The sequence below is a fragment of the Nannobrachium achirus genome, assembly GCF_963921795.1.
Source record: "Nannobrachium achirus genome assembly, chromosome: 11".
Classification (NCBI taxonomy): domain Eukaryota; kingdom Metazoa; phylum Chordata; class Actinopteri; order Myctophiformes; family Myctophidae; genus Nannobrachium; species Nannobrachium achirus.
The window spans coordinates 54,126,619-54,151,256 of NC_137820.1; the positions used below are offsets into that span (position 1 = coordinate 54,126,619).

Below are 24,638 nucleotides of genomic sequence, written 5' to 3' on the forward strand. Positions count from 1 at the left end.
CAACATTTTGCTCTTTGTCTTTCTATAGACGTCAGGACGAGGCACTGGCACCCCATCACAGAAAGATCCGGACCTCTGGAGAGAGAACCTCAGGCTTTCCTCTGAGAACCTGGAGCTGCGCTTTCAGCTGGAGCAGACAAACAAAGACGTGCCCAGACTAAAGGTGCAAACAGTCATGCACATACAATAAAGTCCACTGTTCTAACCCAATGAATATGATTACAATATTTTGTAAATATTTTATTAAGCATTTCAATAGCCTTTGAACAGCATATGGGAGGTATACGCATGACATTACAGTGAGGCTCCAAAAGGCCACAATAGTTTCACAAGGAAAGGTGGAAAGACACTATTTACATGTAGACCTGGAAAGCTTATACGTTGTTTTTAAGCTTCAATCCGGGAAAGCATCTGTGTCTTTTCAGATGTTGCCATGTACTGTATAGCAGGTACATATCGGGTGGTCATTCCCCAAATAAGCAACTAAGATTGCTTTGAGTATTGGCCAGGGTGAGTACTGAATGGAAGCCAGGGAAGGGAACGCAGAAGGGGAGAGAAAGTTTAGGTATGTTGATCACCAGGTTGTCTGCAGAGAAGATCAGGAATAGCATAATTGAAGGGGTTTGAATGAACATTCTGGCAGACCAGCAAGGAGTAGCAATAGTCAAGCCTGAAGATGACTTGGAAAAGGAGATTGACAGACTCCCCCTTGTGGAGGAAGGGTCTGATCCTAGTCTGGATTATGTCTCTATGATAAATTACAAGAAAAATCATTGAAAAATATGATCATGTGCATTGGAATGTATGATGTGAAGATGTTTATAGATTTATTTAATTATCGGACGTTGTATTCTTTGACAGGATCAAGTAGCGCACCTCAGAGAGATGTGCAGCGTCTTGAAAAAGGAGAAGGTGGAGGTGGAGAAAAAGCTGTCCCTCATACGTGGAGTATGTCGACTTGACCTCAACCCTTGAGAATACACTCAAGTTTCCATTTGTATCAATTTGCACATACTGTATAAGGAAGGGGTGGATTCAGAATTAGCAACTTGAGATGCCAGTTCTAAACCTGCACTTTAAACATACAGTACATGTACTGTACATTTTAACCCCTCACCTGTTGAGGCCGCTGTCACACATAGAAAACACAAATATAAGAAAACGCCCCACTTTTGATTGTAGATCACTTTGAACCCTTTCCCATCCAGGATGGTCATAGCGGTAAAACTGTGCCTGAACTTGAGAAGGTCATTGGTCTGATGAAGAAAGTGGTGGACAGGGTGCAGCGGGAGAATGAGATGCTGAAGAAAACCTCTGCGACTGGCTTCCAGGAAAGGTTCTCTACCCTTCAGCAGGAACATGAGAAACTCAAGGTTAACACCTCAACGAGAAACATACTTCATATAATAAGTTTGTCTACAACACAAGATTATTTAAATGTTTCCACACTCTCACCGGGTCTAACATTTGTCACTACTGTATGTCCCCGTAAGGCCGACCATGAAAAACTGAAGAAGCAAACTGAAGCAGAGGTGAACTCCAGGCTTGAATCCCAAACCAAAGGAATGGAGAGGATTTCAATGGAGAACGAACGCTTACGAAGGGAGATAAAAAGGGTAAGTTTCCATTGGGTAGCCAATATATTCATTCATTCATATTTCCATACCATTTTTAATTCCTTCATTTCATGGATCACTTTTTTTCTGCAGGAACTGGATGCCTCAGAGAGGTTGAAGGTGAAAAGGACCGCTCTGGAGGTGACCAATGAGAGGCTGGAGGCTGAGCTGGAAGAAACAAAGCAGAGACTACGTGCTGCCTATTCCCGTACCATCCCAGAGGGGGCAGACAGCAAGACCTGGAAGGCTTCTGTGGTAACAAGGTTAGTCAACGGAACCAAATGAACCCATAAGGGTTCATTTGGTTCCATTTGTACACTGTCAAAGTTACAGACTTGTAAGGGTCAATTTAGAGCCCCCTAAAAGAAACCCACAGAGTCCCTGGAATCCACTGAGAACCACAGCTCTAGAAAATGCGCTCAGTAGAGCAGTCCTCCACCAAGGAGTCCCTTTTTGGCCAATATTCCTTCATGACCAGTTAAACAGTTCTTCCTGGGCCCATGATAAACCTTTTGCGGTATATGGTGTTAATGTTAATCTGCTCATAAGTTATGTGCATTTGGTGACATGTTTCGCCTATTGCCACAACCGCTTTTGGTAAATCATTGTAAATCGGCTCCTCCTTGGTCCCCTAAGCAAGTGCAAATCCCTGCTCCCTAACGTCTTGAAATATCCTACTTAGAGACCGGTGAAATCTCCCTAATTTTAGTCAATGAAAACATGGAGATTAATTCACATTTACCAAATCCACAGGATGTGACATATTGATCCATTGTTCCAAATTACCATCTCCTATTAAAATTCTTAAACAACAAATGTGAATCTAAAGTGACAGGGATTTATTCACATTCATTTGTTTAAACCTCAAGTCTAAACCTCCAGATGGTGTGTCTTCAGGACAGAGTACATTATAAAGGGTGACAATCAGCCATGTTTGTTGGTCCTCAGGATGTTTGAGAACAAGATGAAAGAACTAGAGAAGGAGCTCTCTCACAAGACGTCCAGTGTCTTGGAGCTCAAACAACAGCTTAAGGATGTCAGCGACCGGGAGGAGAGAACTCTGAAGACTGTACATCAGCTTGAAGATCAGGTACAACCTTACTTAATTCGTTATTTTTCTTTCTCGTCTTATTTATCTCATCAACCACATTAGACAGTAACATTAGTCATCAATCATTAAGGCTTTTTTCTGTTGTATGACAAAAATAGCTCACAATCTTGGTGAATCATGTGTTTGTGGTTTACGTTCTCCAGGTAGAGATGTTGAAGAAAGCCCCCACCAGGGGAATGACGGAGTCGGGCCTCACTACTGAGCTCCAGTCACTACGGTAACACTGTGTTCTTGTACTGACAAACATCCTGCGGGGCTGAAAAGATGGAACTGTTTTGTTCCATAGTTTGTTAAAGAATTCTCCAAATAGTCCAAATGTAACCACGTTGTATAATACTGTGTAGACCACTGGTTCCCAGACAGTGAGTCGGGACCCATTTGTGGTTCACAGACTCCAGTAAAAATCCCATGTTCTTTTCCTACATTCAAAAAATATATATATCATTTATTTCTAAAGATTGTTTTGTATATAATTAAAAATATATATTTATATATACATTTTAAAACAAAACAAACAAATCTAAGAAATTCCATAAATAAAAAAGATAATAATGAAGAAAATAGATGATCTACAAGCTCGCAACGCGGCACATTGTGCACTTATAGATCTGCTATTTTCACTAGTTTGGGTCCCGGGCAAACTTCTAATCTCTCTTTTGAGTCTCGACCTGAAAAGTTTGGGAACCACTGGTGTAGAACCACTAGATGTATACTAATAAAGCCTGAAATACTCAAGTACGTAAACGCAAATGACACCACCTAAGTTGCCCAGTCAGCACAGAGCGGCATCCCTGGTGTGCTCTCAAAAGGTGCCCTAATATGTACTGGTGGAGGTTATAAAAAGTAATAATTATTTATATATAATTTGAAACTATAGACTGTCTGCTAGAGTATGAAAGAGAGCAGAACAAGAGCACAAGTACAAATATAAGACCACTTCATTCTATTGTTGCTTGGCTGCTATAGACACCCTTGCTCCAAGCATGTCATGCTTGTATGGCGTTACAATTTTGAGGTGACATTACAGAATGCAACACCACATGAAAACGTTACTGACTAATCTCTCAAGAACAGACTCTCAAATGCTAAGGAACAAAACAGGTGCTGTTTTTCCCTTTTATTTGACGATGGTTAGCCATATTGCTGATGGACAAATCGCTACTGGCTTCCCACATTCTTTTCATGTACTTTTCCTGCCTCTGCAGTGCATTTAAAACCTTTAAGACTCATTTAACCACATCTGGATGTGGTTATAATGTGCATAATTTGCCTTCCCTGTGTATTTTTGATTTCTTTCTGAAAGCTCAAAGCCTGAGTCAAAAGGCCTGATCAAAAAACACTGATTTAATGGCATCAAAAAATCATCCCTTCCCCTTTTACCATCCACACTGTGGGTGTGGCTAACTTCAGCTGGGTCAACACCCACCTGACAACCAGGCATACCTAATGAACTGGTGGGTGTACCCACATAAAAACATATATTTTTTTCTCTTTCTGTACACATTTTTGGAAAGAATCTTCCTCCTAGTATAATTATAGTACCTGATCATCATGTTTTAGGGGGGGACAAATCATTGCACCCCATCTTTAACCACTTCAACCATTATTTTATGCTTTAACTTTTAAAAATTGCAGATAATAAGCTCACAGCGAACATTTGTAACTCAAAAAGCGAACATTTGTAACTCAAATATTTGCTTCTGGGGGGTCCCTGATACATAATATTTCGAGATGGGGGTCGGCAGCCAAATATATATGATTCTAGGGGTCCTTGACATGAAAAGGTTTGAGAACCACTGACATAGAAACATGCGTTTTTCAAAAACCTTAGAAGAATCAGGTCAAATTGTCATGACTTTACTTGCAGATCTACAAGCTCACAGCGTGGCAATCTGTTGCTAAAGCATAAAATAATGGTTAAAGCGGTTCAAGTCTAACGCGACACAGATGCGTTCCACGTCTTAATGGGTTAAAGGGATATTCCACTTTCAACAGGGAGCAGTGGAAGGGCCTCTCTCCACATACCCACCCATTGTAACTTCAAACTCCATTTTAACCATGATAGATTCATTAAAAACACCAGTTATTTTTTCTGGTGACTCATATTACCCTCCTAATACGTGAGCAGGCTGTGTTTTTTCGATAACTTTTTTCATTTATTATTAATAATTATTTGGGAAAATGAAAAAAATGAAATACAAAAAAAGAAATCGAAAAAACACGGCCTGCTCACATATTAGGACGGTAGTATGAGTCACCAGAAAAGATAATGGGTGTTTTTAATGAATCTATCATGGTTAAAATGAAGTTTGCAGTTACAATGAGTGTGTGTGAGGAGAGGCCCTGGGCCTGGTAACATTTACATCAAATATCTAAATATTCAATCAAGCTAATTCAAAACTGTTCAGGGTGTTCATAAAAGCCTGATTAGATGATAAAATTACCAAAAGTTTTTTTGAAAGTGAAATATCCCTTTAAAATAACCACTTTGCTTAACAATTCTGTTTTGTCTCTGAAGATTGGCCAACCGTAAGCTGGAGCAGGAAAAACTGGAACTTAAACAGAGGCTTAGCAATCACGTTGAACATGGAGAAACATCCTCTCCAACAGGTGAGGTTGCCAATTTGCTAAATGCTCCTGTGTTTTAGTGTAAATACTCCTGTGTTTTAGTGTACTCCAAGTCCTCTTTGATTGTTAACCATTATGTGAAGCAAAAACAGTTTTTACTGCATAAAGAAAATACATTGCCATTATTCTTTAACTCAAAACGACTGTAACATCATACTGCTCTGGATTCGCAGGTTGCGGTGAACTTAAAACCTTGCTGAATTTGTCCAAGAGGGAGAACACACAGTTACAAATGGAGGTCAAAAGGCTAAAAAAGGAACTTGAGAACTTCGACCCCACATTTTTTGAGGAGATCGAAGACCTAAAATTTAACTACAATTTGGAGGTGAAGAAAAACATTCTGCTAGAGGAGCGACTGAAAAAAGTGTGTGAACGGTTTGGTGTGGCAGCTGATATTCCCAGCGTGTCAATCAGTTAACTACCGCTACTATCTTTTCAGTACCTGTGTTAACATTGTAATGGCCATCAGCCTAAAGCCCTTTGCACACAGGCGCGTTTAACCGCACGGATAAAACGGACAATATCATTTTTTGAAAAGAAAACAATGATTCTCTATGACCTCATGCACACCGGCTCCGAATTAGCCGTGCGACAAGTGGCTGCCGCCGTGCGTTTTTTTCTCTCGATCGAACCGAGTTCGATTTGTGCGTCTTGTCGCATGCGGTAAAAAACTCATCACTCCTTTTAGGATCCGCAGCGCCGATTCCGCACAGCCTTGCACACCAAATCCAATGCCTTTTATTCATGCCACAAACGAAAAAAAACGCAACTGTCCTGTGTGCAAAGGGCTTTATTCTGATACATTTTGACTGTGGCTCATCATCAATACCTTGGTAGGTAATAGCCCTATTTTTTATTTTTTGTATTTATTATTTTAGATTTATTTTTATTTTTTATTCTAAAATACAATTTTACTATTTAAACTTTGAGATTCCAAACCCTAACCAGTGATTTTTTTTAAAACCTTTCTGATTGAGGGGGTCACTGGAGGTGAGCATTAGTGCATGACTTAATATTGGATCCATGTAGCTGTGACTTAGACCATAAAGAATGTAAAGCTTCTTCTCAAAGGCAGCTGCTTTTTAATACCAAGTTCAGGCGTGGTAGCAATTTTTTAAAGAATATATATTTACAGTATGAGATTCCTGCTATCTGTATGCCAATAAAACAATTTCATACAACCTTCCGTCTCTTTCTAAATATTTATGTACATAAAACAAATCTCTTTACAGTCCTGTTTATTCATTGTCCACCTACAAATATAACATCTGGAATTCCATATTTACAATATATTTTAAGCAACATTTCAGCCATTTGGTCACTTAGTTTACACCATCACTATAAACACTTCAACTTACCAAATTGAATAACGGTCTTCACCCTTCACTTCATTCTGATGTTACTGGGTAACTGGTCTAAATAATAAGCCTATATGGTATAGAACGGAACAGAGCGGTGCAGTAAACCTTTTTCATTCCAGTATATTTGTCTAACAGTAGTTGAGCTGAAGGATTTAATTGCTCCAAACACATACTCCAAAAGGACAATTAATGGCAAAACCAGGTATGGCAAAGTTAAGAGGAATTGGCAAATTTTAAAATCCCAACTTTGTATACACAAACCGTATACTTCACAGCAGCTTGAAGGCGTTAAGGAAAAGGAATGTTGCAGCCCTCCCCACTCAAAGTCTGAATGGATTTATGAGTCCAAATCTACATCCTGCAGCCGACTGAATCGCTGTCCGTTCAGCCTGGAGAAGCACGTGAACAAGTCCTTGCTGCCGACGTCGTACTCCTCCACAGTTCCTTCAACATGGATGACAAGAGGCCTGCTGCCGAGTGACGTGTTCCCATCTGGCCACCTCATTCCCAGGTGGTGACGATGAACCTAGAAATCCAACCAAAATGCTGTTCATTTCTTGAACTGTAATGTTCAGAAATACATGCAAGACAAATAATGAGTGGAGCCTTTTCATGGCTGAGTCAGCTACATTTAAATGTAGGGTAGTGAACAAAGGCAAATATTTGGCAACAATTTGAAAGCTCTAGTCTAAACCAGGGGTTCTCAACCTTTTCAGGCTACGACCCCCAAAATAATCCTTTTAACTGGGGACCCCACCCTCACGAGCGCCAAGAGTTGAAGCATTACATTTTGTATAACACGGTTCCATTGTGAAAGTAGCCAATCTACACGCTCACAACGCCTCGCAATTGTGAGCATGTAGATTGGCTATTTTCACAATTTCAACATCTAATATTGGACAATTTGGCCAATGTTTAATGTTTACTTTTAGATGTATTCAAAAGTCCTTAAATTGTCACTTTAGAAATGTGCAGATACCCTCTATACCCCCAAAATAAATTTGGGACCCCCCCTGGGGGGGGGGGGGGGGTCCCAAATGTATTCTCTAGTAGAGCTAGTGGAGAGGATTACCATTAAAGGAAAGGCCAAGAGAAGATTGTTGCATTGGTTTGTCATTACTTTTTTCATGTATTTTATGACAAAATGTATGTCACATAACTTCAACATGTGCGCTTGTAGATATTCTATTTTCACTACTTAAAAATGTCTCCTATTATGACATGCCCAAAACAGGTTCAAAGTGGTTCATCACATCCATATCAGAAGCCTACCTTGACCATAGTGCCATTATTACAGTGCCACACGATGCCCTCAACGCATCCCTCTGGACTGTTCTGGAACCAGGAACACAACTGATGGAAGTCCACAGGTGGAGGGTTTCTCACACACACACTTCCATGAGACACCAGGACATGGATGGGCTGCTTCTTACTTCCCAGTCCTCTCAGGGGAAAAAAGGGAATTGTTTGTTAATTTTCACAAATCTGAAGGAGAAAAAAAAACAATCACAGCAAAGTATACAGAACTCTTTACATAAACGTTATCCTTTGATATGAACAGTTCCTGTTTCATTTTATTGTTAATATTTATGACGTATACAGTAGACGCCTAAACTCTGGTTTCTCAATGACTGGTTCAAGAACTTGAATGCAGCATCAGCCTTCCTGCAAGACTGCAGGAACATATTTGACAATGACCGGGGGCTAAAGAAGACACATGCTGAAAGGTTACTGACAAGAGTTTGATACTTACCATAGGATTAGGAAAGGATTATACTGTACTTGTAAGATGCCTCAGGGCGACACTTACCATAGGGGTTCCCATTGATGTTGGTTCCAATTAGCTCCAGTGTCTGTTCTAGCAGATCAGCCAGTGGAACCAAAGCGATTTCCAACAGGTCTTCATTCTCAGAGGCAGGCCTCAGAACAACCGCTACACCGGCGTCATAGTCCACTACAGAGGAATGCCAGCAGTACTGTTTGTTGTCTTTCTCTACTGGAATCCAACCTAAACAGCAACAACAATCAGTCCCGACAGGAACGCAGTGTGAGGCTTTTAACAGGCAACAGAAAAGTTTTGTTTGCCACCACATAAACCCTAGCATCCTGATTTTGGGGCAAACATTTTCAGCAAAGATATTTGGTGTACGAGGGGAAAAGGAGGGGGCCTAGTATAGACCCATTTGGGACTCTGGTAACCTAAGTATGTAAGGATTAAGTGATAAAAAAAAATAAAGGTAGCTTAAGATTAAGATATTCTTATTCAGGTATGGATTGGAGATAAACAAAAAACAAAGAATATAATATACCTGTGTATATTATTATCTAAAATTAAATAACACATAAAATGATTTCTTTCCTTTAAACGCAATAGATAGACTTCACATGAGACTCCAATGTGCACAAGCTACTGAAAAACAGAACAAGCACAATATGGAATCACTTCATTCTGACATGGGCACATGAGCGGCACAGCTGGTAAGCACAATGACCACTTCACCTCAATTTCCCAACCATGTAATCCCTTCCCTCACTTTCCCATCTCAAATCAATAACATCTTTAAAGCTGCAATCCTTTAGTGTTATGAACATTGTCTCCCTCTCTTGGCAGAGAGGGGTAATTGTTGCAATGATAACTAAACAGTAAAGATGGCTGCACAGTGCACATCTGTCCAATGCAGCACTGTCTGCTTCAAATAACAGTCAACCAGTAGGTGAGCTACCAGGCACCAGAGTCTATATCTCTCAACAGAAGAGCAGAGAGACCACCTCCAACCACTGCAGATGTGCTAGTTACACTGTATTAACCTACTCTACCATACAGATTGGTTAAAATTACATTTGTATTCATTCAAATAAGTTCTGGATTTCAGCTTTAACAAATGTTTTTCTTTCTAAAGTGTGGAAGGACCTGGCGTGTGTCCATTTTCATCGGGTAGAGGGTGTCCGCTGTGATGTTTGACTCTATGAGCTGGGATCCATGCCGCCGGCACCGCCTTAAAATCCTCTTCTAAGTTCCATGTGAAGCCTAAACAGAAGGAAAAAAATAAAAAGCTGAGCAAAAAATGGGTAATTGATTATGGCTGCACAGTTGACAGAACCACCAGAAAACTTACAAAATATTTTAATGTGTCATACCTTTAGAACCCTTGTGAGAATGTTGATATTTCTTGAACCTCTTGTCTGCTTGTTTGTTGGGCTTTCTGTCTAGTCGTGCCCAGAGGTAAGGCTGACCTAGAGATGGATAAACATAACAAACATGTCCATTTTATTGTATTTCACTTCAAACACGCAGGCGCAGGGCTTCCTCTCTTTCAAGTCGGGTATGATCTGGAAAAACGTAATAAGCTAGTAGTTGTTACAGCAGGCCACCAGTGTCAGTCCCACTCCCACCCTTCTTAACCACATAAACACAAGCATCCCTATAGGCTAGGGATCTTCAACAGGGGGTCCGGTCCCCTACGGGGTCCTCAAAGTTACTATAGGGGGTCCTCCAAATCTTTGAGTCATAGAAAGTTTTTTTTCGTTCCTTTTTAACCACTTGAACCCTAGTGTCCATATTCTAAGAACTTTAGCCAAAAATAGCAGATCTGTAAGAGCTTTGGTGTAGAGGGGAAAAAGAGCAGACTAAGTACAGAGTGAAAGGTCAAGTTTATTAAGTATTGACGGTTCAAGTGGTTAAAATATCTGAAAACACAAACTGACATGAATCCAAAATACACTGACGATTGTGCTGTCAAACAATGAAACTATACGGAATCTATGAACAGGTTGTGGGGGTCCCTGCTACATCTCTCTCTCTCTCAACAAAGGGGTCCTTGGCCTGAAAACGCTGAAGACCCCTGCTATAGGCTATATACTGTCTGTGTGTTCCTGTTTCCGGTTAAAATCTGGGCAGTGTTGTGAAAGCGTAGATCGACTATTTTCAGCAAAGCGATTTGGTGTGGAGGGACAATTTGAGGGGACCAAGTACAGACTGGAGTGCCAACAAAGTTTAAGTGGTTTATTATAAAACAACTCACCTTTATACTCTGAAACATAACAGCATGTGCCATCCAGTTTTTCTGTGGCAAGTGCACAATCAACGTGAGCTTCCAATGCTACAGGATTCACATTTTCGGTTGCAACCACCTGAAATGGCTGAAGAGACAGACAAAAAAAGAAGAAGAAAAAAACTGAATTAATTTAAGGCATTATGTCATCACTCATAAGTCATCACTACATTTTAACTGACCATCTTTTTCAGTTTTGTCTATTCTACTCTCCCTTTATGAGACTCAGCTGTTTTCCAGCTCCACAAAGAATGAACTGGAAAAGACATGATGACTGTCTGCCACAAATGCACCTGTCTGTCTGAGTGTTGAACTGATCACAACAAGATCATTCAATCGGTCAAGTTCAAACACACTACGCTGAAGTTATCTAATTCAGTGATTCTGAACCTTTTTAATTTTCAAGGACCCCCAGCTTTATTTGCATTTAGGCCACGGCACGGACCCCATTTGATGAGATTATCATATCTGGGTAGTGGGACTGTGTACCCAACGACCCAATCTGAGTTCCCAGAGGTTCTTTTTTACCAACGACCCAATCTAAAGGCTACTGAAAAAGGCTACTATCCTCAAAAATGTAATGGACGGTTCCATTTATACACTCAGGAGGATCCATTTGGTATTCCAACTGTCAATCAATTTAGGTGGAAGTGGGAACCAACCCCATATCTTGAGAACCAGTGGCAAAAGACTAATTCACTGTTCAGTGCAAGATAACAGATGACAGTTAGCGGACTGGTTTAACTTTTGAGTTTTCTCAATATTTTTCATAATAGTCCTCAGCCATAACAGTCCACCTGTTGTCTGTCATTCAATGTTATACGAGATACCTCAATGGTATTTCCTATGGAAACAAGCTTAGTCTTTTCTAGGATCTCCTTTTAGTTGACCTTGTACCAGTGAACTGTGTATACCGTCATGAAACTGTACCTTTTCCTATGCAAACTTCTAATAAAGTCTTCAATCAATCAATCCAACCTCCATCAACTGTACATACATGTGATTTATTTAAATGCTCGACAGCTGCAGGCCTTTACAGCAGAAAGATGAGATGACATCTGAAATCTGCATTCAACAACTGCAGCCTAGCCTGAAGGCCTCTCCATACTTCAACCGAAATGTTCGGTGAGTTGTGTTTTCCGACGTGCAAATTTCCGAACTCTCGTTCGGTCCAATGCTTTTCAGAAGTCCCGAGGGATATAATTTTATGGTAGAAAAGGACCTTTTGACCGAAAACGGCGGTTTCGGTCAAAGTATGGAGAGGCCTTTAGATGGGATGACATGAGTCACGTGACATACTAACCCTCAAACCAAATAGTAATAACAGTGTGTAAACCAATCAAAAAAATAAATTGTAGAAGTTTTATTATACGACTTGTAATTCTATTTCGGTTGTCAACGTGCTGAATGCTCCAATCCGATTCCTAGAGATACACATAAATAAATGGCTGCTGTTTCGCTGCGATAAGCACACAAACCTACCTGACATTCGCGTTTTCTGGACTGTTCTTCTTTCACCTCAGTCTGGAAAACACAAGATATTTTCTCCTGGACGGAACCGAGACGTCGCATGTTCATATATGTGTTTTGTATTCGATAAAAGAACGGTTGTTGTTGTTGTTGGAATCTGCTGCTCGCTCCATGTGTTGTGCGGAACCTGCTGCTTAGAGCACAGCTCTGTAGTCTGACTCTTTACGCATGCGTCGTTGATGAGAATTATGGGTATTGTAGTGTTTCTCAACCTTTTTTGGGCCAGTACTCCTGTATCATGGTCAGTATCTAGCCACAACTTGCAACTTTAGATTTACTTTTTTACATGTTGAATCTAGATTCAACATATTATTATTATTAGGGTAGAGTGGGGGAAAAGGCCCCCCTGGGGTAATAAGCCCCCCAGCTGTATTTGACTACAGAACTACAAGGTGGCAAAAATTTTGATTTCAGCACATTCCTGGCATCCTTAGCTCTTCATGGATACCAAATTTCATTGTCTCACCTTAATCCAGGTCATAACTTTCTCAATCAAACACATTTAAGATAAATTGATCTAATTCTTTGTCACTGTGAAAATGTTCCAAACTCGGTGTAAATAAGTTGAACCTCTTCACTTATTTTTTGTATATCATTAGGAAGGCCTTATGATAAATTATCAACTTAAAAAAATAAAAAAGGTTTAAGATTTAAGATGACACTCTTTGCAATGACAGCGTTGGGGTAATAGGCCCCCCCCTCGTGTGGGGTAAGAAGCCCCCGGAGGCTTTTTGCCCCATGGAGAGAATAACTGCTTATTTTTGGCAGAATCGTTCAGTTAATGATACAAACGTGAAAATTGGCATTAGCAGTTTCCATGGGTCACTTTGAAATGGACACTTTCAAGATGACAGACATTTTTCAAGATGGCTGACACCTAATTGGAGCAGTTATGTGATATAAAGGGTTATTTTACCCAGGGGGCAAACCCAGCCTTTTTTTGGGAAACCTGCATTTGCCCTGACATAAAAAGTTGTCCACCAGAAATATTATCTATGACCCAGTAGGATCACAACCTATATGGACAACCCGGTCAATTTGTACAACAAAGTCCAATATGGCCGCCTCAATATTAGCCCCTATTAGTTTTAATGGGGGGTGAATAGGGCAACATTTTAAACTGAGGGATATTTCCACGAAACTTCACAGGTTGATCAATGGTATACATATGAACATTTTTTGTATTGCAAGTTATGGCCGCCATAATGTAAGGACCCAGAAAATAGGTTTTGCCTCTAACTTCTGAACCAGATGAGCTAGAAACGCAAACTTGGTGTCTATTTCATGGTGTCTGACCATGGGAGACTCAATGGAATAGCTAATTTTATTATTGGGTGTGTCTGGACCTTTATTGTGCATATTTGCAAGATGGTGGATTCCCAAAATAGAGCTTTAACATAATTTCTACCATGATTGTTGACTGCTTTTGCAAATACAAGCAATATGAATCCATTTGCTAAGATTTATGGCACAGAAGGGACTTATACCTGTATTATTCTTGAGTTTGCATGTTGTCAAAATGGCTGTAAACGAGATATTATATTTCCTGTCCGATTCTACTGTATGTAGTTGTAGCAATGACTTCAGATAAAATCAGAGACCAAAACAATGTATCTTAGAACATTTTTTTTTATAAAAAAAAAATATAAAAAAAAGAGAGAGATTATCTCAATAAAATGAATGCAACTGCCTTTTTGGGTCTTTCACACATAGACATGCACATGCTTTCCAACAACTTCAGCTTCAGGGAAATTATAATGAACACATGATTAAAACAGGCTGCATTATAATGCAAATAATTGCTAGTCACTATCACTGTCATGTGTACCTATCCTGCTGCATCTTGTCTCCAGTCCTTGGCAACGACACCCCAAGTAGCATGCAATTCCCTTCTTCGCACATGAACAGTTTTTCTGGCAGCCTTTGATACAGCTACATGATATTGCCTTGTCCATTGATATAGGCCAGGCTGGCTCTGTAGATGGACAGGGGACTGCCTTCCCATGGCGGCAGCATGATATAGGCATCTATATCATGCTGCCACCCACCTCCTAGACCTTCCAGAGCTGTGGGTGAGAACAGAGCAGCATGCATATCTTCCTATCCATCACATGGTCTCAGCCCTTGGACTCGCACAGTGTCGTGCCCTGCCCTTTATTCACAGCCTGAGTGGCAGAGATACCACCAGCTATCCCTTTTTCACTGGAAAGAAGGCATGGTTCAAGACCAGCATGGGTCTAGATCTCCCTGCACTTCAGGAGTTTGGTGAAAATTCCTCTTATTCCCTCTCAGAGGATGTCAAGAATCAGGCTAGAGACCTCACAATAGCTGTATATGCATCAAAAGCTGACCATTCGGAGGACTTTGACCTGGCAAAGCTGAGAGTGTACAAGTTCCTAAATAACCGATCAACCCTGTTGAAGCTGCTGCCACCTACAGAAAATGCCTTTGGCCTGCACCTGAAAAGAGCTGCTCTTGCAGCAATAATAGATAAAACTGCACACATCGCGAAGCCAGACATCCCTTGCTTCACTGAATATGGATGGTCTCTCAGTGATGGGAAGGCAGTCCCCTGTACATCTACAGAGCCAGCCTGGCCTATATCAATGGACAAGGCAATATCATGTAGCTGTATCAAAGGCTGCCAGAAAAACTGTTCATGTGCCATCCATCCATCCATCTTCAACCGCTTATCCGGAATCGGGTCGCGGGGGTAACAGTTCCAACTGAGACTTCCAGATTTCCTTATCCTGCGCAACTTCCTCCACTCCCTCTGGGAGTATACCGAGGCGTTCCCAGTCCAGTCTGGATATATAATCCTTCCATCTGGTCTTAGGTCTGCCACGGGGTCTCCTCCCAGTGGGACGTGCATCGAGGACCTTCCTAGGAAGGCGCTCGGGGGGCATCCGTACTAGATGCCCGAACCACCTAAGCTGACTCCTTTCCAAGTGAAGGAGCAGCGGTTCTACTCTAAGTCTCTCTCGGGTGATTGAACTTCATGTGCGAAGAAGGGAATTGCATGCTACTTGGGGTGTCGTTGCCAAGGACTGGAGACAAGATGCAGCAGGATAGGTACACATGACAGTGATAGTGACTAGCAATTATTTGCATTATAATGCAGCCTGTTTTAATCATGTGTTCATTATAATTTCCCTGAAGCTGAAGTTGTTGGAAAGCATGTGCATGTCTATGTATGAAAGACCCAAAAAGGCAGTTGCATTCATTTCATTGAGATAATCTCTCTCTTTTTTTTAAATAAAAAAATAATTTCTAAGATACATTGTTTTGGTCTCTGATTTTATCTGAAGTCTTTGCTACAACTACATACAGTAGAATTGGACAGTAAATATAATATCTCGTTTACAGCCATTTTGACAACATGCAAACTCAAGAATAATACAGGTATAAGTCCCTTCTGTGCCATAAATCTTAGCAAATGGATTCATATTGCTTGTATTTGCAAAAGCAGTCAACAATAATGGTAGAAATTATGTTAAAGCTCTATTTTGGGAGTCCACCATCTTGCAAATATGCACAATAAAGGTCCAGACACACCCAATAATAAAATGAGCTATTCCATTGAGTCTCCCATGGTCAGACACCATGAAATAGACACCAAGTTTGCGTTTCTAGCTCATCTGGTTCAGAAGTTAGAAGCAAAACCTATTTTCTGGGTCCTTACATTATGGCGGCCATATTGTGGCGGCCATATTGGATTTCATGGAAACTTGCAATACAAAAAAATGTTCATATGTATACCATTGATCAACCTGTGAAGTTTCGTGGAAATATCCCTCAGTTTAACATTTTGCCCTATTCACCCCCCATTAAAACTAATAGGGGCTAATATTGAGGCGGCCATATTGGACTGTTGTACAAATTGACCGGGTTGTCCATATAGGTGATGATCCTACTGGGTCATAGATAATATTTCTGGTGGACAACTTTTTATGTCAGGGCAAATGCAGCACACCTTCCTTTGCCCCCTGGGTATTTTGGTGATACAAGCCTGAAAATTGGCATGAGTAGTCTCTGTGGGTCACTTGGCAATTAGCCTCGGAAACCCAGACTTACTTGGCAATTAGCCACACACAGTTACTTGAAATTTCAATATGGCAGCCATTTTTCAAGATGGCCACCACCCGTGGAGCACCAAATAAACCATTATATCACTTAACTGCTCCACAAGGTGTCGGCCATCTTGAAAAATGTCCGCCATCTTGAAATTTCAAGTAGCTGTGGGTGGCTAATTGTCAAGTGACCCACAGAGACTGCTCATGCCAATTTTCATACTTATATCACCAAATAAACTATTATATCACATAACTGCTCCACTAAGGTGTCAGCCATCTTGAAAAATGGCCACCATCTTGAAAATTCAAATTCCTCTGACAATTATCTTGTCAAGTGACCCATGGAAAATGCTCATGGCAATTTTCATGATTGTAGCACTTATTCTGCTCCAGGACATAGAAGGGGGCCTATTACCCCATAGAGGGGGGCCTATTACCCCAGTAGTGGGGCAATAGGCCCTTTTTACATGTTTTTCTTTTTGTACTATAAAATCAAATGTATCTAATTTTTCAACATGATGCCCATATAGGTGTATTGGGTAAAGCATTGTTAACATGTACATACTGAATTAATATCAAAATGTATTTTAATTGGTCATAAAATAGACATTTTCCTTAGGGGGGGCCTTTTACCCCACCTTACTCTATATCATAATATGTTTTCTCATTTTTGTTTCTGCTTTTGTAATAACGTTATCCTATGTAAAGTAGGCCTACTATGTTCTATCTGTCTGTCTTTCAATGTTATATGAGATACATGAAGTGGTTCCTGTGTAAATAAGCCGTAAAGCTTAATAAGATCTCCCTTTAGTTGACCATACCAGTAATTTGTGCCATGAAACTGTACCTTTTTCTATTGCAAACTGCTAATAAACTCTTCAATCAATCAATCAATCAATCAAATCTACACACAAATTGTCAAATTGTGTGTAGATAAATTGCAGCTAGTCAGCACCTAAAGGCCTGCGTCCATAGTATCTCGTAGTCTTTTGTAGTCGAACCGGACCTTTTGACCGAAAAGTTCGGTCAAAGGACATGCAGGCCTTAACATTCCTTACAAAAACAAGCACCCATTAAAGGGCATTATTAGGTACACTGGAACACAATATCATTCCCAAAGTAAGAAATGTATTTATTAACACAAAATGTTGTACATTCAATTCAAAATGTTAAGATCATCAGAGAGAGACAGAGAATCACACACACATGTTGGTATTACTTGAGGACATCAGTATGGCAATGATGCGTTGTGAGCTTCTAATTGACAGCCTAACTCAAAACATATTGTAATTGTAACCAATGCCATAAACACTACATAAACACCACTTCAGCAATGTCAACCCACACGCACACGCGCACACACACACACACACACACACACACACACACACACACACACACACACAAGCACATTAAGTTATTAACCCACGTAAATGGGATAGCATCCCCAAAACAACAGATGAAGGCAGACTGAAAGAAATGTAGCAATGTTTTGTATGTACAATTATTTCCAAAATCAAAATAAACATTCTGTACAGACATTCACCATACTACTGAACAAGAGAGCTGTTATGAAGAGTGTTGTCTGAATTCAAACAGGCGGTGGCGTCGTCGGAATTCTCCTTGTCTGCTTCCTCTTCTGCTGCTTGGTTACCATGGAGATCCAGGTCACTGTCAGTGTGTTTCCACATCTCTGTCTCTGTGTCATCCTTCTGCTGTCTCCGAGACCAGGATGGGAAAACCCGCTTCTTCCTTTAAATTGCACGCACGCACGCGCACACGCACACGCACACACACACACACACACACGCACACACACACACACACACACACACACACACACACGCACACAAAAAGTTTAGACTGCACAGTAGTTGGTATACGTGGAACCACATCACATTGAGTGTCGGCGAGTAGCGCAGGAGTCATTTTGTCTGGTTTTAGTAAGAATCAAAGGAACTGGTGAGCTCAATTCAAAAGTCTTCATAATCTGATGGGTGGTTCTGGTTGCCACCCAAAAGGGAAAATAAATTGCAAATAAAGTAATCAGCCCTATAGCAAAAAAGTAAGTAACATTTGTTTGAACACGCATAGCAGCAGAAGGAAACGGATGCATTTTTCTTTTCAGCATTTCTGAGAAATGTGTGGGTGTAAAGTTGTTTTAGGAAATGCTATTGTATGTTATGTCACGCCCAAACATGTGAACTTGCTTGGTTTTGTTAATAAGGTTAATGGTTAGGGTTTAACCTATTCATCATTATCATCCATGTTTGTAATAAAGTATACACTTTTTCTTGACTGCTTTACTCGAGTTAGTTGGTTTGACTGGGTCTAGATTGTTAAGCTTCTCTGGTTTAAAAAAATGTAAGTTGTAAGTTCAAGGGTTTTTTCAATGTGTGGTGTAATCAACTGACTAGCCTGCAACTGTCGATAATAAAATAATAAAAAATAACAAGATGACTGAGACTGAGATCTTACCGTAGGCTATTAAAAAACCACAAAACCCAGAGTGCCATCTTTTATGTTGCATTATCTTAATATGGGATCTGGGGACCCTCAGGCCCCAGGGGCCCTTGAGGGTTCCAGGGGATCCGCGACCGAGTATTTCCCGGTGAATCTGTGCGCAACGGTGGGGGCTTGGGAGTGTGGGGGACACGCACCAGTAGCTTTTATGTATCATGTTATGTAATGTAATCTTGCCGATTTAGTAAGAGACTCGTCGCCAATTGCAAGATATTTAAACGTTATTTGGGGCCATGATGATATCCTTTTCTTCCCACAAGGATTTATATTGTCTGTGTTATTGTTTAGCCTACAACCACAATTATTCACGTGTGGCAAGATCGCGGTTCACTAGTTTTTAGTAGGCTATTAGTGTAGGCTTAGAAGCCTTTTCAGAAGTTAATTTAATGTTTTCCATTTAATGATTTCCGTTATCCTCATCTAATCTTGCGCTAATGCACACAACTGTTTTTGCCATGTTTTAAGGCCGTGTAGGCTTTTCAGAAGTTAATTTAATGTTTTCCATTAAATGATTTCCTTTATCGTCATCTTCCGCTAATGCACGCAACTGTTTTCGCCAGGTTTTAAGGTCTTATTTTAGTTGTTTCTCATAAGCTCGCAACCCTCCTTGCCCATCGGCCCCCACCTTTGCGCACAGATTCACCGGGAAATACTCGGTCGCAGGGGATCCACAGCTAAATTAATTGATAATTAGGAAACAAAGGGACCCATACTGTAACTGTGAACTCTGAGTGTACAAATGGAACCCTTTTAAAAGACTGTGCATGGGTGACAAAGGTCCTAATCAGTGTCTCCTGGTATTTCGCAGAATCCCTGGCCTGAGAAACCAGAACGTTAAAGCTAGAATCAGTCAATGTATGCCCATATTGTTTCCCTCTCCCTATGAAGTCCTACCTGTTTAGTTCTTGGATCTGAGAGTGCATGCATGGGAAAATGTACTCACAGTTGGAAGTAAAACACAGTGCCTGCTACTGTCAGGAGGAGGAGTATGACTGCAATAACGATGAGTGCTCTAGGTACTCCTGAGAAAATAAAATAAAGTGCACATGCTGTTAAGAGACATTACAATCTGTCAAATGTGGTTTTCACTTTCTGGCCAAGCCTCAAAGCCAACAAGTTAGTGCTCACAAAATATGAATTGTTCTGTTTCTTGAACTCTGTGTACGTGGGCCGCATAGCAGCCCGAACCTCTAGTAGGAATAAAAGTCCCTGAGTTAAAGGACAACTCTGCCCCAAATAACATCTAGGCTACCTTTCCTACTTAGATTGATACCAAATGACTGTCCTGATCTAATAGGCAGAAATGCTCCTGTTGTCCAGTTTTCCCAGCAGAAACCAGCAGCCTTCATAGCTTAGAGTGGACCATATAAGCCTATCACTTTTATGCTATTTGTTGCGGTCAAAAAGAAAACTAGCAACACATTCATTAAAAATAAAAAAATACTTTTGACCGCAACAAATAGTGTAAAAGTGATAGGCTTATGGGCTCCACTCTAAGCTATGAGGGCTGCTGGGTTCTGCTGGGGAAACTGGAGCATTTCTGCCTAATAGACCCCATGGCATGGACAGTCTTTTGGGATCAATATACCGGTAAGTTGGAAAATGAGCCTAGATGTTATTTAGGGCGGAGTCGTCCTTTAAGCAAGCTCTACTGACAATACTTTAAACTAAAGAAAGGAAGGACGGGTGCTTTCTTTCAAAGAAAGACAGCTTTCTTTCAAATGCCAAGGCAAGACTATAATGGCTGTCTGTTTCTAATAACTTTACCGAATTATTGTCAAACAGTAGCTTCAATTTCTCAGTGTAAACATATGGAGACCACCTCTAACCACTTCAGATGTGTTAGTTAGTGTGGTTGCTATTGGCTGGAATCCAGCGGATTCCTCGCGACTCACGTAACTGCAACCATACTTGCACCTCATTGCGGGCTCTGCTTGTGCACAAGTAGGCCGTATGTGGCCTGCTTGTACAGGAGGTGCAAGTTGGCACCTCAACAGAGTCAGAATTCAGTTCTAGTTATACTTGTATTAACATACTCTACCATACAAATTGGTAAAACACAAATGTATTCATTTAAATAAGGATTTCAGCTTCAGAATGAATAACAGATAGCACATGACAACGTGAACACGTACCTCTCAGGGGGGCGTCTGCAGAGGCGAGAGTCTCCAGTGTCGCTGAGCCTCTGGTGTGGTTGTGGGTGACTGGAGGTGAGGGAGAAGTGAATGGGGACAAGGAGGTGGAAGACAGAACCGTCGAAGAGGAGGAGGAGGAGGAGGGGGAGGAGGAGAAACGAGCAGTGATGGAGGTCAGCAGTAAGCTAGAAAGCAAAGAAGGCGCTGTGGTGGAGGAAGCAGATGTCTTTGTAAGAGGGGTTGGAGAGATGGAGGATGACCTAGCAGTTGACGGTCTTGATGTGAGTGTGGGAGGTGATGTTGAGGTTAAAGGAGCCAGCTTCCGGCCTGGTGGTGCGGTTGATGTTACTGAGGCTGGAGGGTTCGTTTTGGTTCTGACCGGGGGTGTGGGAGGTGGGGTTGAGGTAACAGGAGCCAGCTTCCGGGCTGGTGCTGCTGTTGTTTTTACAGAGTCTGGTGGCTTCATTTTGGTTCTGTCCGGGGGGGTCACTGCTGTCGAGGCATGTGCCTCTACCGGCAGTGCAGTGGTTAACTTAGAGGTCAGTACGCTGTCGGTGGTCATCGTCAGAGTTTGCTTTACATCTGCAGGTGATTAAGTAAAAAAGAGATGAAGAATAGGGGTAGCGAAAGCAATATGGCTCTATCAAATTTTTCAAGTGAAACAAATGTTTAAAAAAGGTTCTGATGTGTGCTGACTCCTAAATGATGTCAATTAAATGAAAGTGGCATATGTCCGCTCAAGACTTTGCAGGGGAACTAACACTTGTTGCTATGGATACCATAACAAACACATCTTCATATGGAACAAAAGTGTCACAGAACCCCCCACTGATTGATTGCTTCCTCTTCCGTGTTTGACATGGATGTGCACTGTGCAGCATTGCTGAATAAGAGGGTCTATATGCCTTTTAATAGCTGTGTTTTAACCACTGAGCTTGGTTGTGTTCTAACTTTACAGCTAAATAAGCCATTTTCAATGAACAATGACACACAGTCACACTGAAACTGATTTTGAAATGTTTTGATTGATAAATATACCTGATGCTTTGAAGCAGTATGCAGCAAATTGTTTTTCAAGTGGTGCCCTCCAGGTCACCAACCCGGTTTTGCCCTTGCCACATTTAGGGTCAGCCACTATACGTGGGATGATGGCAATCTGTTCATCTATCCAGCCGTATCTGTTTGGACAGTAAAAACAACAATGAATAGGCATTAGGCATTAGGTATTTATGTGACAATTGGTTAACGGGTTGCGAGGGAAACAGCATGGGAGATTCTCAGACACAGCTTTTACCACATCTAGTCATATTCTGTTATCTGTAAAGCACTTTGAATTGCCTTGTTGTTGAAATGTGCTATACCAGTGTTTCTCAAACTTTTACATTTCGAGGTCTCCCTTTAAGTCTGACAGTAAACGTTACGGTCCATTTGGTTCCATTTGTATACTGTTAGGCCGGCTACACACAGTTGCGACAGCTATCGTGTCCGTGTAGTCTGAGATTGAGGGGGGGGGGGGGGGGGGGGGGTAAGTCCATTGCATTGTCAATGGAAGGTTGTTTGGTGTTTTGTCGTTGCCGTGTATCTTGGCCAAAAGACAGCCTTCGATTGAGCAAGAGACACGGCAACGACAAAACACCAAACAACCTTCCATTGACAATGCATTGGACGCTCCCCTCCCCCCTCATTCTCAGACGATACGGAGAAGATGTTTCACGCATGTGTGTGAATGCGGCCTTAGAGTTACAGACTTGTATGAGTCAATTTAGACCCCCATAAAGGAACACAAAGTCCCTGGACTCCACTTTGAGAAAACAGACATTTTGACCACAACATGCAAACATAAACACCAAAGGTTTCATCTACACATACACACCCATCAAGGCAGCAACCCACCCATGGCTTGAGGTTTCTTCCTGTTAAAGGGGAGTTTTTCCGCATTCATGGCCAATCTATGCTCTATAAGACTCTTGAGAGTCTTGTGATTTATCATTATAATAACATTTAATTTAATTAAATTGAAAACCTATTGTGTGTACAGTATATAGCACATATATTTTTTATGTAAATAATATCTTTGCCATATTCCTCCTCTAGCCCCACCACACACAGCCTACTTGCATGTCTCCAGTCCATGTTGAAGTGCTGTTTCCATTTGATCATTGGTCGCTAAGGCAGCATTCTGAGACCTGCATGCATCTCTGGCTGTACTGGCATTAAAGTTGTATTCGCCCCCCTCAGGATGTATGAAGACCCCCTCTGGACAAGACAAAAATATGATATATTTTGTGTTGTCATGATATTAGTATGATACAACAAACATTTTGTTTACATCTAATCAGTAGAAAATGCACAGTAAAAGCACACACATTCTGTGAGGTATATTTAAAATGTTCTATACAGAAGTGCGAGCTGGAATATGTAACCATGCACATACAGTATAAAACATATATACATTTACTATATTATGCATTTACTATTATATATCGTTGATGATATATTAATATAACAATATAATTCATATTATCAACCAAATATGTAGATGTGAAATGTAACTTCCTCTCACATACAGTATATACATTATACACAAGACAAATATCCTACCTTTAATTTCTCTGCCGTCCAGCGACAGTGTAAAGACTGCAAAAGACAGTGAGTACATGAAGATCCAGTCCATTGCCATGGTTTTTCTGATAGCACACAATAAATCTGCTGTCGTCAGGATCTGAACAAGAACTAAAGTGAAAGGAGGGGATGCATGGCTGCTGCTGCTATACAGCACTAGTAGATGCAGTTGTTGGGAACAGGAAGCATGCAGGAAACCAAGGTCAAATCTGCTTGATGCCCCACTATCACAGAACATACACCTCAACAGGAGGCAAACCTCAACACCAGTAGCTCAAAGATCTCCCACTTCTCCCTCCCTCCCTCCCATGGTAATGACAACTAGCCAAATATATATATATTGTTTTTTTACCAAAATGTATTAAATGCCTATAGTAAATGTCTAATATTATTGCAAATGCCGTCAGGTTGCTCAACGAAGGGATGAAAGTGAAACGTATAGGTAAACATGGGCACTGTACGCATTTTTAAACTGTACTCTGTTACACTGTATGGCATTGTCGTTGTTGGGACTTCTATAATATAATATAATATAACGTCGGTGTCGAGTGGAAACCTTGTATGTCCAAAACCTTTCGTTTTTTATTTATTGTTTTAAAAATGAACTAAACCAGTGAAAATAGCAGATCTACAAGCACACAACGCCTCGCACCGCGAGGCGTTGTGTGCTTGCAGATCGGCTCTTTTCACTACTTTTGTGCAACAGCCTTGTATGATGAAGCAGGGCTTTAGGCTACTTGGTGAAAAAACATACAAACTTGAAGATACAAGGTTTCTGCCCGACAGTGACGATAATCTATATAATCTCTGAACATAAATATTAGTTAGCAGCTAGCTGCCCTATAACAATTTACTGTACATTGCAAATGGTGTCCTTCACGGGGGAATAACAGCCAAAGAACAACAGGTCACACACAGTGCGCCATTTGTGGTTGTTTTGATGGTTTTTTGCGGTTTCTGCCAGCATCAGCATCTTTCACACAGTTT

General features: G+C 40.9%; 3 protein-coding genes across 3 annotated transcripts in view; 1 reads left to right on the plus strand and 2 right to left on the minus strand.

Moving 5' to 3' along the window:
- The window catches only part of cep290 (centrosomal protein 290), a 57,017-nt gene extending 50,926 nt beyond the window's left edge, over positions 1-6,091 (plus strand). Inside the window, exons 45-53 of the mRNA XM_080737185.1 lie at positions 29-163; positions 862-948; positions 1,209-1,373; positions 1,494-1,616; positions 1,710-1,879; positions 2,565-2,706; positions 2,871-2,944; positions 5,246-5,337; positions 5,529-6,091. Of these exons, the coding sequence (XP_080593311.1) occupies positions 29-163; positions 862-948; positions 1,209-1,373; positions 1,494-1,616; positions 1,710-1,879; positions 2,565-2,706; positions 2,871-2,944; positions 5,246-5,337; positions 5,529-5,773 (1,233 nt within the window). The 3' untranslated portion in view covers positions 5,774-6,091. The remainder of the gene's footprint in view (positions 1-28; positions 164-861; positions 949-1,208; positions 1,374-1,493; positions 1,617-1,709; positions 1,880-2,564; positions 2,707-2,870; positions 2,945-5,245; positions 5,338-5,528) is intronic.
- A 507-nt stretch (positions 6,092-6,598) lies between these two features.
- On the minus strand, positions 6,599-12,418 carry rlig1 (RNA 5'-phosphate and 3'-OH ligase 1). Its single transcript, XM_080736343.1, has 7 exons — positions 12,251-12,418; positions 10,739-10,856; positions 9,855-9,950; positions 9,628-9,744; positions 8,527-8,724; positions 7,989-8,158; positions 6,599-7,242 (listed from the first exon to the last, which is right to left on the minus strand). The coding sequence occupies exons 1-7, from the start codon at positions 12,344-12,346 to the stop codon at positions 7,054-7,056; spliced, it is 984 nt and encodes a 327-aa protein (XP_080592469.1). The 5' UTR covers positions 12,347-12,418; the 3' UTR covers positions 6,599-7,053.
- A 5,134-nt stretch (positions 12,419-17,552) lies between these two features.
- On the minus strand, positions 17,553-23,734 carry LOC308293841 (uncharacterized protein). Its single transcript, XM_080736478.1, has 6 exons — positions 23,631-23,734; positions 23,144-23,285; positions 22,068-22,207; positions 21,030-21,611; positions 19,838-19,916; positions 17,553-18,123 (listed from the first exon to the last, which is right to left on the minus strand). Exons 1-6 carry the CDS (start codon positions 23,707-23,709, stop codon positions 17,922-17,924), a joined length of 1,224 nt encoding a protein of 407 aa, XP_080592604.1. The 5' UTR covers positions 23,710-23,734; the 3' UTR covers positions 17,553-17,921.
- Between the last annotated feature and the right edge of the window lie 904 nt (positions 23,735-24,638).